The 20,057-nt window shown below is 32.5% G+C and overlaps 1 protein-coding gene across 9 annotated transcripts in view; it reads right to left on the bottom strand.

Annotated features, from left to right (window-relative positions):
* The window catches only part of LOC143255618 (forkhead box protein P1-like), a 155,301-nt gene that overhangs the window by 54,955 nt on the left and 80,289 nt on the right, over positions 1–20,057 (bottom strand). For all 9 annotated transcript variants that reach the window (XM_076511533.1, XM_076511541.1, XM_076511535.1 and 6 more), the window contains exon 2: positions 17,080–17,208. In XM_076511533.1, the coding sequence (XP_076367648.1) occupies positions 17,080–17,208 (129 nt within the window). The remainder of the gene's footprint in view (positions 1–17,079; positions 17,209–20,057) is intronic.

The raw sequence follows: 20,057 nt of genomic DNA on the forward strand, positions 1-20,057 counted from the left end.
AGCCCCCTTTAATAAAATATACAGTTCATACTAATAAAAGAACACAAATCAGATTTACTGTATGTACTTTCGTTTCATACTTAAGTAATGATCACATGAGCCTAATCACACCACTAATGAGAATACTGAAAATACGAAATTAAACAGAAAATTGTTACCTAGTTACAGTTACGACAGACAGTGTTCGTACCCCTGCGTCGTGAGTAGTTTTTCCTCGTAACTTAAAAAGTATCACGATTAGGATAATGAAAGCACAGTATATTATGAATATTACACTAATACACATCTAAATAAAGTTTTATGTATATTGAACGACAAATAAACTGTTTATAAACAAATAACCGAACATAGGAGGGGCAGAAAGTGTTCGTTCATCTACTTTAATGGTCAGTTGTGTAGCCTTTCAGGTGAATTACTTGGCGCAGTCTCTTCTCATAGCCCTCCATGATCGTTTGACAGTACTCGACTGATAATTTCTTCCATTCTTCTCTACAGAAGGCCTCCAACTCTTGCAAGTTTTTTGGATGACGTTGATGAACCCTGGTCTTCAACTCATGCCACACGTTTTCAATTGGGTTGAGATCGGGTGACTGCAATACCCACTCTAACACGCTTATATGGTTCCTCTGCAACCAGGATTGTACATATTTCGATGTGTACTTAGGGTCATTGTTGTGCTGTAAGATCCAACGACACCCAAGCCGCAAGTTCCAAGCATCATTCTTGATATAAGTGCCTAATATATCAACGTATTTTTCTTTTTTCATGATTCCGTTGATGCGGTGAAGGCTGTCAACACCAGAAGAGCTGAAGGAACCCCATAGCATGATCAAGCCACCTCCGTGTTTAACTGTAGGGACGGTGTTCTTTGGAAGATTTCGTTCCCCCTTCTTACGGAAAATATAGCGAACATCATTGTGGCCATAAAGCTCGATTTTAGTCTCGTCTCACCAAATAATACTCTTCCAATAGGTAAAAGGGTTTATCTAGATGCGTTTTCTGCATACCTCAATTGTGCTTCTAAATGAACAGGCTTTAAATATAGAGTTCTACGAGGACGGCATGCTTCGAACCCAGAATAGCGTAACATGTTCGTAACTGTAGACGTGCTTACTTCAACCCCAGTTTCCCTTACCAATTTCTGTATGTCATTACGTGTTAAACGAGTGTTCCTACTAACTTCTCTGAGAACCTTCCTCTTGGTTCTCTCTGAAATGTTGGTGGGGCGTCCGGAACGAGGGAGGTTAGCAGTTAATTCTGTAAGTTTAAACTTGGCAATTATGCTTTGAACAGTATATTTCGGCACATTAGGTTGTGTAGCAATACCGGAAAGAGACACACGAGACTTCTATTTTACAATAATTCGGTTTTTTAAATCACTGGACAGTTGTTTCCTGTCCGTCATGATGGCCAAGCAGATAATGACGGAGACGGCGCTAAATTGCCGAAAGTACATTTTTCTCTGGCTAAATTCCAATAATTATAAACCCAGTGTCTGGTTCCGAAATGCTATAATGTAGTTTATTTGTCAAACTAAACAAATTTTTTACGGGAATATCAGTTTTTTTCACAAGTTCTGAACTGTGTGCTTTTCTTATAGCAAAGCCACATCGGGCTATCTGCAAGCCCACAGAGGGGAATCGAACCCCTAATTTTAGCGTCGTAAATCCTGAGACATACCGCTGTACTAGCGGGGGGCGTTCTGAACTATACGAACACTTTCTGCTCCTCCTATGTTTGGTTATTTGTTTATAAACAGTTTATTTGTCCTTTAATTTACATAAAAAATTATGTAGGTGTGTGTTAGTATAATATTTATAATACACATTACTCCTATTAGCCTAATCATGATACTTTTTAAGTTATGAGCAAAAAACCACTCGGGACGCAGGGGTACGAACACTTTTTATCGTAACTGTATATCTGTCGTAAGGCTGGTGGTATCATTATGTGTAACTGAAATCTTGGCTAGGTGTTAAGTTATTATTATATAGCTGTCAGATAAACTCAGATCCGACTGATTAAAGCGACGTAGTTATGTCTAAAGCAGGTGTTTCTAATAATATATAAATACTTATAACTTAGATTTTATGTCCGTCATCCGTGTGAGTTTCTTTGAACTACATTGTCTAAAGACTAAAGCGTTACTAAGCTATATGTAAGAAGTATTCTTTACAAATGGGGGAGGAAGATGAATTTCAGACAGTATATGGAATATCATATTTTGTCAGAACTATTATCAGAATAGCGATGTATAACACCACAAATTGTTGGCCGTAATAAAACTAACTAAAAATGCGTAGAATGAGAAACATTTTCGAAATGTCAAAAAAATTATTTTTCTTAAAACAAATTGTTGTCTGAGTTAATATGAAAACACAATATTGCTTTGACATATGATATGCAGTGTCCAGGCATTGTTTGTTTCAGAGCTACAACAGAAAAAATAGTGCTTGTGAAAGAGTTATAACAGCGTCCTTCCGTGTAAACAGTTTCTTTAAGTCACTTTCATACATTAAAAGAGCTATAAAACCAGAATACTACCTCAGCAACGTAAACTAAGCACTAGTGGGATGTCAGACTTAATGAAATACTGTTTCTATCAAACAAATAAGGTCAAACATGACAAGTGTAACTTAGGGTCAGTTCTCTGAAACTGTAATAACAAAGAACTGCAATATTGTACCAAAACAATAATATTATTCTTATAAATGAAATACTGATCACTGGAAACAGAATCATAGAAATATCGCAACTACGAATCTGATATATGCACACTGTGTTTGTGAAATATCGAACATACGGCAGTGAAACGTCAAGAAGTGCGTCGTCTTCGTTACTGTTATATTTGTTGGTTAACTAAACCATTTTGTGCTTGAACACTTATATTCCTATTCACTGCATTATTAACGTTTGTAGCCGATACTAATTCTTTTTTACTAATTACAAATCATTAAAAAGTATAATGGTATTTTACCATTTAACTTGTTATATTTTTACAATATTTTTAAAGCTAGATAACAATTAATTCTTGTCTCAAACGATTGTTTTTTTTCTGAAAAATCCTGTTCTCTTTCATATACATTAAAATATCATAGAACGATGTCTTATTTCACAAGTGAACACTTGTTATATAATGATGAAATAAAAAAAATATGTAAATAAAATCATCAGAGCAACCACAGTGTACCAAATATGTGTAAAAAAGTGATCTGTCGTGTGGTCCTGCACTTTATTTGATCAAAATTAACTTCATTGTAACGTTTAACAACAGGTATTATTCCCTCTTTTCATACTTTGATTGTTAATCTGTGGAAAGCTCAGGACAAAATTTTCACTTTTACTCACAAGTAAACAACTTTTATTTGCTCTAAATTTTGATCTTATATTGGCATCGCACTCATTGATCAGAGAGTCGATCAATCTTAACAGTTTGTATACTGTATTAGTTTTGTTGTTGCTGTTTTAGAAAAGTTTAGAGTTGATTTCAAAGATTTAGTTCGGGTAATCATAACTTCAACATTTAACTAAATATTGCAGGTAATGAAGAAGCAATGTGCTAAGAGCAGCTTTCTCATGCTTTCAACTGAATCACTAATTCTTTCCAAATTTGAACACAAATATTCTGCGTTCATTCCGTACAAACGTAACGCTAGCTAAGAAAGAAGTATGTCAAAGAATATTAATAGAAATAACAGAAACAATGTCAATTCTCGATATTATTTTCTTTGTTTGTTTTTGAATTTCACGCAAAGCTACAAGTGGGCTATCTGCACTAGTCTTCCTTAATTTATCAATGTAAGACTAAAAGGAAGGCAGGTAGTCATAACCACCCATCGCCAACTCTTTGGCTACTCTTTTCCCAATGAAGAGTGGGATTGACCGTTATTATACAACACCTCCCGACTAAACTGGCGGGCGTGTTTGGTGTGAGGGATATTATTTTGATTAAACGGTTTACTTCAAGGATTGTTTGTTCGTTTTGTCATTAAACACAAAGCTACACAATCAAATATACACCGCTGACCAAAATCTTAAGGCCAATGAACATAAAGAAAAAATATGCATTTTGCGTTGTTAGACTCAACCACTTATTTGAGTAGAGCTTCGAAAGATGAAAGTAAGAAAAGGGAAAATAAAAATAAAAAAATTTTTAGCATTTAATAAGAAAAATGTCAACGCTTCAGATTCGCAGGCCGGGCACGTTAGCTAGTGCCAACGCCTGGCCTGTGAATAAAAAACAACTTTTGTTTTCCTTACTGTAACTGAGTATCAAAATGGTACATCAACTTTCATTTGAAATAAAGAAACCTAAGTGTATGTTTTAAGGTATTAGTGACTATTTCAAAAGTAATTGTGTTAAAAATAATAATCAACACTTTAAAAAAAAAAAAAGCAGTTCGTCATTTTCTCAAATTATACCACAATACGAATCGTAAAATGAAAAAGTTTGAATTTCACTGTGTTATGTTGAACATAAACAGCTTATGTCTAATTTCCATCTTCTGGTGTTATACTTCAAATTCAAAAATACAGTAACTTATAAGATATCAAAATGCTAGTTTGTACTTGAAGCGTGTCAACATAAAATTAGCAGTAACAATGTGGAGACCTAAGCACTGGCATCGCATTAGTAATTACATTATGATATATTAAAAAGAGTAATGTAAATTGACTTAGAGAAGCTTACGAAACTTATGCAAAAATTTCATTATCAGCACAAAAATGTATAAAATACACCGTTTAGCTGAATGTTTAACTACCATGAGTCATTGTACAAAACAATTCATTTTCAAAATGCTCAGCCACACATTAACAGTAGTTATCAAATCATCATCTTGTATCACTAATTTGAACATAATATAACAAAGCAAACAGCCTATTTATGTCTATCTCCGTAGATTAAATAACTATCCAAACAGAAAATTGTATTAACTTAAAGATGACTTCTTCCATTGTGTATCTTTCTATCATCTGTTTTCGAAATACTATATTCAATATCAGTTGTTTATTTGTATTTTACAACAATTGTATCCTTCATGAATTTCTCTCTGCCTATCAGCTGTTTACCCTTTATTTTAAAATTATGTCCCAACCTAGCAATTAATTATTGAAAAGTTAATTGTTCAAACTCATAAACAGTAAAGCGTCATTAACGGATTTTCTATCACCTACTGTCAAGCCTGGTGGTTCGTTTCACTGCTTAGCGTCACGGCTCGCCGGCGATGCTGAGCTAGCAGGTGCTCGTTTTGTTGTATGCTGCACACGGGCCAAACAAATGAGACGGGTCGGTGTGTACACACTTCTCCCATTCAGATACGTACACGGCAGTTAAACAAGTCAGATTCTGAGCTTCGTCGTTATGGAAACTACAATAAACTGTACTACTTCTAAGAACACAAAGACAAACAAGTAAATTTCATACTATTGCTGTAATACCACAACATATTTTTGCCTGGTTATTTCCTCAAGTCTAATCGATCGAACATCACATTAAAGTTGAACAGTGCCAGTGAGCATTAGCCTGTACGGACAACCATCCTTTGTCTGAGAGCCTCGTTCAAACAGCTCTAATGGCTATGAGTAAAAACTCCTGTGCACTTATTACTGTCATTTGTACCGATCTAACGTAACTGGCGCGCGTAATAAATACTACACCTAGAAGGAGTTTTGAGTGGCCGCGCGCTGCTCGAAAAGTATCGCGCGCGCTCTCGACAAATGTCCTGTTCGTGGAATAGTTTATTTGAAATTCCAGTTTTAAGACATTCGCATCAACCATCAGTATTGTTTACCAGTACACGTTACCTCTTTCAAAAAAATACAAGCTGCGTAGATTAATTAGTTACAACACGTCAATGTCATAATGCTGAATTAAAGTTATCACGGATTGACGGAGAACAAAAAAAGTCTGATAATATCAATAAACTAAATATGACAACAATAATATAAAAATAAAATAAAATAACAATTAAGTAGAGATTATAAGTTTGCAAAATTGCCAATTATTTATAACTAGAACCAAATTTAAATATAAAAGACGAAAAATAAATATTTGCAGTCATGAAACTTAAACATGATGCTATTTTAGGAACTATATCTTTATTCTGACAACAAATATACCTCATTTGATCTCACGCTATTCACAACTTATCAAAATAACAAAATGTAATTAATACGTAATATTACACTAATCAACTTATTTAATTCAAACAAGAGAATAAATCTGCAAATACTAATAGTTTAGTAAAAACTTACAATCATAATATTATTATCAATTAGAACAGAAGCTTCAACAGCAACAAATCAAAACTTTCTAATCACAATGTTATCAATTAGAATAAGAGCTTCAACAACAACAAATCAAAAACTTGTAATCATAATATTGTTAACGACTAGGTGTGAATTTTGCTTTCTTAATTGTAAAGTATAAGTTATTTCGTTTGCTGACGAATCTACTTCAAACTGTGATGTTTTATACTACTGTGAATAACTTGCACAAACATCGTGTACACATTATATCTAAATGTTTCCGAAATACAGCTGTGGAGCTGAATAATATTGTGGATAGTCACTTTTCACTTAATCGATTATAAACTATGACATGTGAGATAAGATATTTTTGTCTTAAACTACTAAAAGCTGTGAAAATATTAGGTTAATGATGTAAATCGTTTCTTTATTCTATACATAATCAAAATGTGAATGTCTGAACGTCCAAAAATTTTAAAATCTGACAATTCTGCAGCTACGTAATCATATTATTTTAACTATGCATAAACATGCAAGCAAACAAACATTATAATACAGGGTGTTCGGAAAGTCACTGTGTACTTATATATTTATTAACAGACATGTTTCAATATAGAATACAGGAGGTAAATATGAATGACAATTATAAACAATGTTGAAAGTAACCCCCGTTGGCATCAATACAGGCCTGGATCCTTCTTATTTTGTTTCTAAACACCGCTATCAGTTGCTGGCTTGAAATAGACTGAATAAAATATGATTACAAAACTGCACAGTGACTTTCCGAACACCATTTATATAAAAGAGATTCCGTTTTAAGTGACAAACTAAAAAAATATCAAAAACACTAATATTTACAAACATGACTTGCACTACTTTTTGGTTTCGTTTTGAATTTCGCGCAAAGCTACACGAGGACTATCTGCGCTAGCCGTCCCTACAGTTAGCAGTGTAAGACTAGAGGGAAGGTAACTAGTCATCACCACCCACTGCCAACTCTTGGGGTATTCTTTTACAAACGAAAAGAGAGATTGACCGAACTTTATAACGCCCACTTGGGTGAAAGGGCAAGTATATTTGGTGTAAAGAGGATTCGAGCCCTCGACCCTAGGATTACGAGTCGAGTGTCTTAACCACCTTGCCATACTTTTTATTTCATAGATATCCTTATATCCCTATTTCTATGTTTTTGTTGTAAAACTCTAGAAGGTTATGCAGCACTTTAAGATAATTTACTTACGTGTTAATATACCTATAACGCCCGCTCTTAACGAAGAGATAAAAAAATACTGACACTTTTTAGTTGAAATCGAAAAGTATTCACGAGCGACATTAGAAAATAGTACAAAATACTCTTAAAGGTTAATCAAGGAACCCCACAGTCCATTTCTTTTTCTTTCGTGATAGAAGCTATTTTGAACTGATAGCGATAAAGCATCCATTATCAACGATCCTTTGGAAGAGAGAAATGTGGATATTTTCTTAATGGTGACGATTTAACGTTTGTGGTTTGTAGACGGTAACTGGCGAAAGTGAGATATAGTGTTATTTAGAATGGATGAGTTTTTGTATAAAGTATGTCTTAATGTATATCATAAGAACATTTTAAACTTTATTCGATAGTTAAAAATGATTTTTGATTACGGAAGTGATAAGCATGTTTGAAAATGTAGAAGGCTAAACCACTCTAAACACCAAGGGGGAATACGTTTAGTTTTATCTTTTTTTACGAAAAAGAAAAACATGCTACTAACAATCCAAACAATTAATAGAGTATTAAAGCAAACCTGTCTTACCTTTATTTTCAAATAAATTCTAAAGTTTTTAAACTATCTGAAATTCTGAAATTCAAATATTTTATATTATTACTAAAATATTGTCTTTATAACAACCAGCACTGAACACTTTATATTAACGACATGTTGAGTCAATTTATATTAACGTATTATATCACACAATGAATTAATCACAAAATAAATTGTTTACGAAACTATAATGTTAGCTTTTACTAAACACTGCTTTGACAGCTTAAACACCAAAGAACTTATGACTTAAAGCTGTCAAAGCAGTGTTGAGTAAAAGCTAGAATTATAGTTTCGAACATATAACGTATAAACAGTGTGCTGAAAATTAAATATATTCCATTTTTACATTAAGATAAAACATAATGCTGATTGGTAAAAAAACATAAAGACAAGTTTGGGTTTGGTTTGGTTTGAATTTCGCGCAAAGCTACACCAGGGCTATTTGCGCTAGCCGTCCCTAATTTAGTAGTGTAAGACTAGAGGGAAAGCATCTAGTCATCACTACCCACCGTCAACTCTTGGGCTACTCTTTTACCAACAAATAGCAGGATTGACCGTCACATTATAACGCCCCCACGGTTGAAAGGGTGAGCATGTTTGGAGTTAGAGGTCGCTTATATAAACGTGTTCCTAAAATGAACCGTACCTTCCTTTGTTAGTTAAGGCATGCGACTCGTAATCTGAGGGTCGCGGATTCGCATCCCCGTCGCGCCAAACATGCTCGCCTTCTCAGCCGTGGGGGCGTTATAATGTCACGGTCAATCGCACTATTCGTTGGTCAAGGAGTAGCCCAAGAGTTGGCGGTGGGTGGTGATGACTAGCTGCCTTCCCTCTAGTCTTACACTGCTAAATTATGAACGCCTAGCACAGATAGCCTTCGTGTAGCTTTGTGCGAAATTCAAAAACAAACAAACGATCCTGTGTTAGTTATTCCTTCTTTTTTTTTCTTTGCACACCAATGGTCGGATACATTAGATATGTTTAATATAAAGCACTAATAATGTGAAGTTAATGAAAACTGATACTAAACGACAATCTTTAGATCAACAAAGTTCTGATTACAACAAACTGATATGAAAAATCTAATATATAGCATAGAAGTATAAAAAATCTCGTTTTCTAACATACCAACGCCAAGATTATATTTCATGGTGTAATAACACTTCCTCTGCACAACTTCACAAGGGTGTCCAATATTCTGTCCATGCATACTTCGTTTATGTATATGCAAAAACGGCTCGTTTGGGTTGAGAAAATATTTTACATAGAAGAGCGAACAACGTTTCGACCTTCTTCGGTCATCGTCAGGTTCACAAAGAAAGAGGTAACTGACCGGAAGCTGACCACATGTTTGGAAGGGGTTGTGTAACTGAGTGTCGGAATGTAGGGGGCGATGTTAGATGTTTGAATATACAATTTTATTTATTTTATTATATTAATATAGGTATAAAGGCGTTCCTTTATATTGGTTTATTTTGGGTTTAAGTTGTTGTATAAGTAAGGCTTCTTTAATTTTGCGTTTGTTTATGTTTGTTTCTTTATTTAGTATTTGAGTGTTTTCTGTGGTTATGTTGTGTTTATTTGACTTGCAGTGTTCGAAAACGTGTGAAGGTGACTTTTTATGTTCTTTGAATCTGGTTTCCATTTTTCTACTTGTTTCTCCAATATAGAAGTCTTGGCAGTTATCACATTGTATGTTATAAATAATGTTGGTGTGGTGTTTGTTAGTGTAGTTTTTACACAGTATAGACCTCAGTTTCGTGCCTGGTTTTTGAATAAATTTGGTATTAACTGGAATGTCATATTTTGTTATTAGTTTTTAACAAAATGTTGGTTATTTGTCTGCTGATGTCAGGAATGTATGGTATGCAGCAGTATATGGTTTCGTGATTTATCAAAGACTCTTTAATTTCAAGTCTAATCTAAATCAACTTAATCATAAAGCCTTAATGGCCAGTTTCGATGTTGTATCCCTCTTTACAGAAGTTCCAACCACTGAAGCCTGCAAGATAGCCTTAGAACTCTATATCCGAGACCCTAACCCAACTATAGACATTCCCAGCAACCAATTAGCAACCCTCATAGAATTCACCACGATAAAGACAAACTTCATGTTCAACAACCACAACTATATACAAACAAATGGCCTAAGCATGGGCAACCCAGTGTCACTAGTTATAGTCAATATTTGTATGACACAAGTTGACACACAAGCAATTAACACAGCATTACATCCACCACTATACTGGTACAGATATGTAGATGACACGGTTGCGGAATTCAAATCTACAGAACACATACTTAATTTTTTCAATCACATGAACTCTATACATCCCAACATTAACTTCACATGTGAACAGGAAAAAAGCAATCAAATATCATTTCTTAACCTCAAAATTACAAGAACCGACACACAATTCAAAACAAAAATCCACAGAAAAATCACCCATACTGGACTATACATTCCTTGGGACTCAGAACATGAAACAAAACAAAAACTCAACATACTATGAAACCAAATAAACACAGCCATAAAACTATGGTCACCAGATAAAATTAACGATGAATTAGAGAAAATAAAACAATACTTCATCAACATCAATAAGTTTCCTCCACAAACCGTGGAAAACATTATACGCACACACCTAGACAGAAAGCAAAATCAACCAACAAAAGTAAATATATCTCACGAGTTAAAAAAATAACGAAACCATATACTGCTGCATACCATACATTCCTGACATCAGCACACAAATAACCAACATTTGGCAAAAACTAGTAACAAAATATGACATTCCAGTTAATATCAAATTTATTCAAAAACCCGGCACAAAACTGAGGTCTATACTGTGTAAAAACTACACTGACAAACACCACACCAACATTATTTATAAAATATAATGTGATAACACGACTTCTATATTGGAGAAACAAGTAGAAAAATGGAAACCAGGTTCAAAGAACATAAAAAGTCACCTTCACACGTTTTCGAACACTGCAAGTCAAATAAACACAACATAACCATAGAAAACACTCAAATACTAAATAAAGAAACATAAACAAACGCAAAATTAAAGAAGCCTTACTTATACAACAACTTAAACCCAAAATAAACCAATATAAAGGAACGCCTTTATACCTATATTAATATAATAAAATAAATAAAAGTGTATATTCAAACATTCCGACACTCAGTTACACAACCCCTTTTAAACATGAGGTCAGCTTCCGGTGAGTTACCTCTTTCTTTGTGAACCTGACGATGACCGAAGAAGGTCGAAACGTTGTTCGCTCTTCTATTTAAAATATTTTCTCAACCCAAACGAGCCGTTGTTACATATATATTTCTCTACAAGTGGGTTTTCTCGACATCATACGTCGTTTATTTTTCTACCCTGTATGCAATAAACCAGGTAGACTAAAGTTATCAAATTTAGTTACGCTTATAATATAATGACTAAATGTTTCTGTAAATCGAACTGTTGGAAGCACCTGTTTGTACGTCACCTGTAAAATGGGACATTCGTGTGAACCCATAACTAATATATTTCATTTTATTTTCATCTTATCTCTTCTTTTGTAATTGCATAAGAAGACAAAAGAATTTTGTACATTAGATATATATATATGCTGGATTTAAGTATAAAAATTTTAAAAATCGTAAGAGGTTTCTGTGCATCGACGTCATGAATTCGTTACTTTCTACACAAAGTTAGAAGATTCATAGATACACTTTTGTAGGTATCCATAAGTTATATAATATCGTGAATACAGCAGAATGAAGATAAATTAATTAATCAATTTAAGTAACTACTTCACGGTGGTATTAACACGTAGTCTTTGTATTTTTGTTCTATTTGGCGCACTTATAACTATGGCAATTCTGTTTGTTTTTGAGGTACAAGCGTTCAATAATGCCACTCACTAAGTAGGACAGATAAACTTGTGGTTTTGTAAAATTTTAAAACCTGCTCCACTTATTTTCTCAACTGGTTCTATCTATGACTTGTTATTTTGTATGTTTTTATCAAATACCTTTGAAGTTTGATTACTTGGTTCTCAGAGGTACATATGAGTAAATAGAATGTATTACATCTATAGTATATTCGCTCCATTCCTACTATAAATAGTACTCTACTTATGATTATAAATCAGTCTGTTATTATAACAATATAGAGTTCAGTTAATGACGATAGCACTGCTCATATAGCTTTATAACTTTACAGTATAAATCAGTTTATTATTATAACAATATAGAGTCCAGTTAATGATGATGGATGGCACAACAGCTCACATAGCTTTAAACATTTGTATTACAAATCAGTATTTTATTATAACAATAAAAAGTCCAGCTAATGACATTGGAATTGAATGTAAATATTTTCTCGCTTGTATTATATGTCAGTCTCTGATGTTAATGATGTACAGTCAACCTCATCGGTGGCAATGCTCGTACATCTTTATATCTTTGTAATATAAATATCAATCTTTCGTGATAACAGTATACAATTCAGAAGGTAAGGTTGGCATGACCAGTGTAGTTTTATATGTTTGTATTATATATCAGTCTTTTGTAGGCTGATTTTAAAGGAGACCAGACTGCAACGCTTGTATTATATTTTATTTTATAATTATAAAAATATAGAATCTAGATTTGTGGCTCTTGTGTTCCTCAAATCCCATCTATGTTTGTATTATATCTCAATTTATCATTACAAGAATACAAAGTTCAAGTAATGACGCTGGAGTTGTTAAAACAGTTTACAAGTCTATAATATATATGAGCTTTTCATGAAAACATCGAGTTGTCTAGCCTATGACGCAGGTGCTATCCAGATATCTCATATGCTCGTATTAGTTTTTTAGTTTAAAATTATAACAACATAAAGACCAGCTTATAATGTTGGTATTACTGAAATAGTTTGAATTTTTTATAACATGACATTTGTTCATTATAACGATATAGATGGCATATCAGAGCGCTGATAGTTTGTGTTTTCATATTACACACAAGTATTTTATGATAATAATACATAAACCACATAATTGTACTGATGCTACTCAAATACCCTACGTATTTCTTTTATCTATCATTCTTATATTATAACAATGTAGAATATACCTTATGATGCTTATAATGCTTTGATTGCTTTACATCCATTTCAATTAGTTATGCTGATAACAGAGTCTAACTTATGGTTTTAAAATTTAAGTCCCTTTTGAAAAACTAACAAATACTAACTACACACAGTTCGATGTTTCAAACCTAACTTCTCTTAAACAATTATTTACTTTAAAAAACTGAAAATACCGGGAATGGTTAGAACATCCGTACATAAAAGTGTATTTAACGTTTCGGTCAAAGTCCTTTACAGGTCTTTAATTAGAAGTGTTTGGCCTAAACGTTGTTTGTCCTTTCATTATGACTATTTTAACTTTTTACGTCTTGCATACGCACACACACACACACACACACATATATATATAGTATGTGTTACTGAGTTTAAACCTGATTTGTGTGTAATTTGTGTTTTCTTTATAGCAAAGCTATATCGAGCTATATGCTGTGTCCGAAGACTTACTGCTGTCCCATCGAGAAACGGTTAAGTGACTTATTTTTGTTTCTTCAGTAGTTAATGTGAACTACAAAGAAAGTTACTGATATCAAGTTTATAAAACATAAGACTAGAATTATAGATAAAACAAAAATGTAAGTTCGAATGTCACTGATAATGTGAAAGTTTATTAAGTATATCACGTTACAACAAATTTTTTTTTTCGTGTACCTTCACAATTACATCACTACAAATTACGTTTCTAAGAAGGACATCAAAATTTCAACTTATGAAAACCAAATTAGTGTTAAAATATTGTAGCAAACTTCTGATTTCAACATATTCTTATTCAGCAAAGTAAACAGTGAAAAGAGGAAAAGTCACTTTTGCTGAAATAAACCAAAAACTTATCGATTTAGGTAAAGGGATAACATACATGTATATACATAGGAAAACTGGAGTTTGTCAACTGGTGATAAGAAGAAATAACACTTCGCGCGTAACCGTTAAAATATCTAATCTACGCTAGTTTAATAAAAGCTTGTTGTAGCTTGGGAAGTAAAATAAAGATTTCATTTTCTGGAAGGTTTTACATTGAACATTTAAAATCAGAACGACATAGTAGCATAACATATTCTTGCTTTAGTTACACTAACACGAATACAATCAATTGATCCCTCCTTCAAATATTAGGTTCCTGGTATATCCATTACAGCATTGATTTCTGATGAAATGAGAATAGTAAGATACTTTAGGGTATGATCAAATACGTGACATTATTGAATTACAACCGTGATTATACACCCAACGCGTTGGGAATGGTTTAACACACACCAAAAATGAGACATAATGAATATCCTTTTTGTGAAATAAACTCGTTTCTCTTTAATGATAAAACAGATATAGCTTCAAACTGTTCTACGTCTTTAGCATTGATGCATACTTATATTGTTGAAACTTTTCTGTGAACTGCTGATAGAACAATCAAATCGATTTTTATCCTGATCACAACCTAAACCGTCTTAATCTAACTGGTTAATTTAAGTATATCACACCAATACTTATCTGAAAACTAGATACCTTGCACATACTACTACAAGTTGATGAAACAAAAAAATCCTAACCTTTTTTATTATTTAATGTACAACAAACAGACGACTAATTAAAAATTAATTAAATACGAAATACTGTGTCATTTTTGTATTGCAACCTTTCTTTTAGATATATTAGATTTTTATTATTTGTCAAAAACATGATAGCACATAATATTGAAAGACAGATTTTTAAATAAAGTTAATAATATTACAGTATTATTTGTTTTTATTGTTGAGAACATTAAAACAATATTGGATCTAGCCAAATTATTTGTCTTCAAATCACACGTGTTTGTTGTTTGAGATGACAATTTTTCAAGGTTAATCACAAAAATTGTGGTCTCTCTCTGGTGAACTGCTTTTAAAATACCCGTTAACAGTTATATCGTTTAATTAATGCTAGTTTAAAAAACGCTTGTCTTCGCTTGGGAAATAAAATAACACACTTTTCTATTTCGTTTTAGGGATTCTCACTGGTTTCTGTCACTCTCTGATCAGGTTCGCCTTTTTATTTTTATTCAGAATATTCAAACCAATATATCACTTGGTTTGATTTTATATTAAAACTTTTACTTTGCTATATCCCTTGAACCTCTTTTTTGTGTTCAAACTGCTTTATGTCCCGATGTGATCCAAAAAGAGTACATTTGGACTGTGTTCTTGTCATGATACTCTGTTTTTCTTGTTCACTTTTCAATCTACTAGTTTTTGTAACTTATTTCTGGGAGATGGTATATTAAGTCACTAGAAATCTATTACATGGGTTTATCACTTTAGAATAATGTTTTATCCCTTTATGCTTGTAAACCTTCTCCATTATTTTCCCTTGCATAATGAAAAAAAAATCAAAGCCAGTACTGATAAATTAAATATTGCCAAGATAAAACAACTTAACAGTATAATATTACATTAAAATTGTACAGGTAGTTATTTAAATCTCATTACTTTCTACTCTACAAATACGGAATTTCCATAACAAAAGGGTACATCAGTATTTCATAAATACTTTGGTTATTGAGACCTTTCGCTTAATTCAAGAATAGGTTTAGACATACAAATCTCAATACAGGAAAAGGATAGTTTATTTTAGTAGTGTTTGTTTCTTTTTACGTCTGCCTTGCCATTTGTGCTAAAGAGAGGAGTTAGATTGAAATGTATCTTATGTGACTTTTAAAAGCTTTTTTTTTGTTATTGCTGATTTTTACAAACGATATATATTTTAGTTTGGTTATCTCTGCTGTTTCTTACAAACCGCAAACCCTTCATTTGAAGAATTACGCTATTTAGACATCTTAATTCAGACATTATAATTTCAAAACAAGTCATATAGAAAGTTCTAATTGTAAAAATGTGCAATAATTAAAATATTGTATTGATATAAATTAATTAATAAGTAATTGCATAATTATAAATTAGATAAAATATTTCCATTTACACTGAGACATTTCCGTTGTTATATAAACTCATTAATCACTTGCCAGATTCAACAGTGTTTTAATAAGAAGAAATAAGTGAAAATAACATGTTTTTTAGCTTTTTTCATTATATGAAAAAGGGGAAACATAAGTTCGTACAACGGTGAATTATTATTGTCTGTGTGATGGAACTATTTAAACATATTCTTCTCCACAAACAAAAATCGAATTTGAAAAATAATACAATTATCTTATAGAAACTTTTGATCTAAACTAAAAGTAATGTATTTTTTAATGATACTTGTGCACTGATTACAAACATACTAGTAAAAGTGAAATAATAATTTGAAGCGCTTCATACATACACTTTACGAACTCAACTGTAACCGAACAGGACCTAATAAAAATACTACAAAAAATGGGCTATCATTGATAGTTGAGCACAGTAATTTTGCAAATTGAGATATTTTTATACTTTATGTTTGTTTAATTGATGCAATAAGAGTTTAATTTAATGATTTTAAGTTTAATAAAGTTTGTTTATTAAACAAAGAGCTACACAATGAGCTTTCTGTACTCTGCTCATTATGGATAATATAGCCTATTTTATTGTTTTATTGGCGTTACAAATTTCTCAGCTTTACCTCTGAACCACTGAGAGACGAAATGTTTAACAAAGTTTGTTATTAAGCGCAACGCTGCACAACAAGTTATCTGTCTTCTGACTACCATGGGTGTCGGAACCTTTTTTTTGTTAGTGTGCTATAATTTCTCAGACTTGCAGCTGAGCCATCGGAGAATGAAAAATTTAAAACTAGTTAAATTGTAATGTTTTAAAAGTAAGTTTATAATATGATAACGTTTCGAGGAAAGAGCCAAACATATGTTATGCAAGTTTCTGTTAAAAAGTAATAAAAGAGGTAATACGAAATTTTTTTTTCACATAAAAAGCTTTTCTCACCAGAGAATCATTATTATCATTTTCGGAATTCCAAGTGGGCGTGGTCAAGGACGATCTGATCGGCTGATTGGTTGACAAATTAATTGCTACGTCTGCATCACCGTCATGGTCCATCATGCCGCCATATTCCTGGAATAGTACAAGGAGTAATAGTACAGTATTGAAATATTGAAGCGGTAAATTCATGTCTTTTACGTGCAAATAAAATTGTGACTTGCTAGTTTAAAATATTAGTTCCTAGAAATATAACTAGTCTCAAAAATTCTACCAAAATGATCAGAAGCCAACAGGATTGAGCGATTTATACACAAAGGCTCGAGACAACCTGAAGTATATTGGCAAAGAACAAAGAACGGTTGGTTACCAATTTCTATAAGAAGCAAGATCGTATTGATGGCTTATGAATTTTATTTTTGATTATGCCATTTGCTGACGGGCCCCATCAGGAGTTTCTGGCTCATTGTTCATCGTCTCAAGCATGCAATACTGAAGCTATATATTACGATTAGAATCGCACTTGCTCACGTGTTTATATACATTTTCTAACATTGTTCTAGGAACAGTTTCTTAAAAATTTCAAAAGACATGAATAAAATTGTAAGTTCTATTCTTTGACATTCAGTACTAAGAAAATGAAATGAAAATATATTAGAAAATCTTATATATATATACTGCTATGATATAATAAATAGCAGAGTTTGTTACAACTAAATCAAATGTATATACAAGTTGATGACATTTATATCACCCTTTCTGTTTCCTAATTTGTTCAAGTTTTCAACAAAGATGATCCATTACATTTGTGTCTGTGTTCGTGTTAAAACCTATCTCCCACAGTTAGCAAGCTCGATTAATGCAATGGTGACTGGACACTGTCCGACTGTGTACAAGGATTATTTTGTTCTATGATTTTTCCCAAGAAAAACCCTAAAATGGAATGCATTCTTTTTTACTTTGAATTTAAAAATTCAACGACTTAATGAGTTAAATAAGTCAATTATTACTTTTCACAGTGCAACATCTAATATTGTCATTAGATATTTAATTACAAAAGAAAGAGCGAAGGGGGACACCATTTAATATTACCCTATATACTATTTTTACTTCCTTAATGGGTATCCTTTGCTAGAAAAAGTAATGTGTTAGACCAATAGCTAATGTTCGTATTATCAAAATCACTGATGTTTTCATGGAGCATGAGGACCTTATAAGAAAATTTCAATCTTACCGTTTTTTCAGCCTACGATGTTAATAGAATTAATAGTCAAGAACAACTTAGTTTTATCCAACTCCTACATTCATTTTACACTTCAAGAAAAGAAATATATTATCATACAACCTGATTTATACGTTTCACAGAGATTGAGTACGTTATATTAAAACGATTTTGAAGTCTCATAACATCATTACAGTCCATGTCGCCATGTTCGGAATGTTTCTAATAACCATAAATGTCGTTAAAAGCCCTGCAGCACAGGTTCCATTACAAAAGACTACATCATAAAGTTATCATGTCTAAAGCATATCATTCCTCCCTGTTTGGTTTCCAAAATCCATTTATTTTACGAGGATGACTCTTTTCTAGCCACTGTTTCAACAGTCTGATCACATATAAATTCCTGCGTGCCTCGTCCAGTGGCTTTAACTAACACGTCTTCGCCTAAAACAACATGAATACCCGTTTTATTTTCCAGCTGATTAAGGTACGCGATGGCTGAACTGGTCTGTTGGCGAAGCAGCCTGTGTCGCTTTTTCAGACGGAGTTATATTTTATTATATTGCTTGAGACATGGACGAGTTTTGCTACTGAACTTAGTGTCCGTGTACTCTAGTCTATAACACAATAACTAAAGTTTCTTACCACGGCTTGGGTACAACTTTCTGGATGGTCCAGGCGATCTAACGTGATCTATACTCATTTGTCCTCTTACACCATTAAGTGAATAAGATATCTTCAACTTTAAAAGTCTAGGCCCTGATCTAAATTCACCTTTATGACGTGTATCTATGAATACATTGCTTTGGATGTGGCTGTTGCATACGCTCTCCAACAACGTTTAAATTTCCAGTGTATCAAAACTTAGAAAACGGAAAACAATGTGAAAGTCTAGTTTTGATATATTTCGTCTCACTGTTACTTTTATCGGTTGTCGCTATCAGTTGACAAGCTTATTTCATATTTAAATTAAATTCAATATAACGTAGCTCTCCCTACACTCTAGAAACAAACAACATCTAAGCCAAACTTAGCAACAGCCCTAACATTTCAGTTGAAAAGTAATAGTAACAATAATTAAACCTGTAAGAATAAAATTTTATCTTAACTGCTAAAACGTTTTACGTTAAGTATACTATTAGCTGGTAGAGAAGTATTATTTCACCTCACCTACAAATTATCTTTAAATTAATTAAAAGGAAAGTCTATACATTGGGTAAGGCAAAACTAACAATATATTTATTTTACTTAAAACATAATTTAATTTCTAACCATTACTTTTGTTCACCCTGTATAAAATTTAACATTTCTTCACCCCAACGAACAAAAGTTAATATTCGAGAAGCTTATAACATTTCAACATAACTGATAAACACATTTTGTATACAAAGAACATAAACACTATAGCCTCAGCTTATAATTACAGTTCACGTCTAAGAAGGGAACGTTTCTTCATAACAACGATAAACCTAATGTTTAACTGATAATCATGTTCTACTTATACAGCTCGAAAGAAAAAAATCAACTAATGTATATCCTTTGTAATCTAAGAACTAATAACACCACATACAAACTTATAAAATTACTTTGTACTTTATAAAAATAAACTCATTTCAACAGACAAATGCCTTTATCAACCAGGAACGAATACACCCAAATTAAATAAATATTGTTTATTCTTCGCAAAAAACACTTTTTAATTTAAAGTAATAAGTTAATTTTACACTTCAAGAACAAATAACAACTCATCCCAAAGTAGAAG

This window comes from Tachypleus tridentatus, chromosome 7 (genome assembly GCF_004210375.1).
Source record: "Tachypleus tridentatus isolate NWPU-2018 chromosome 7, ASM421037v1, whole genome shotgun sequence".
NCBI lineage: Eukaryota > Metazoa > Arthropoda > Merostomata > Xiphosura > Limulidae > Tachypleus > Tachypleus tridentatus.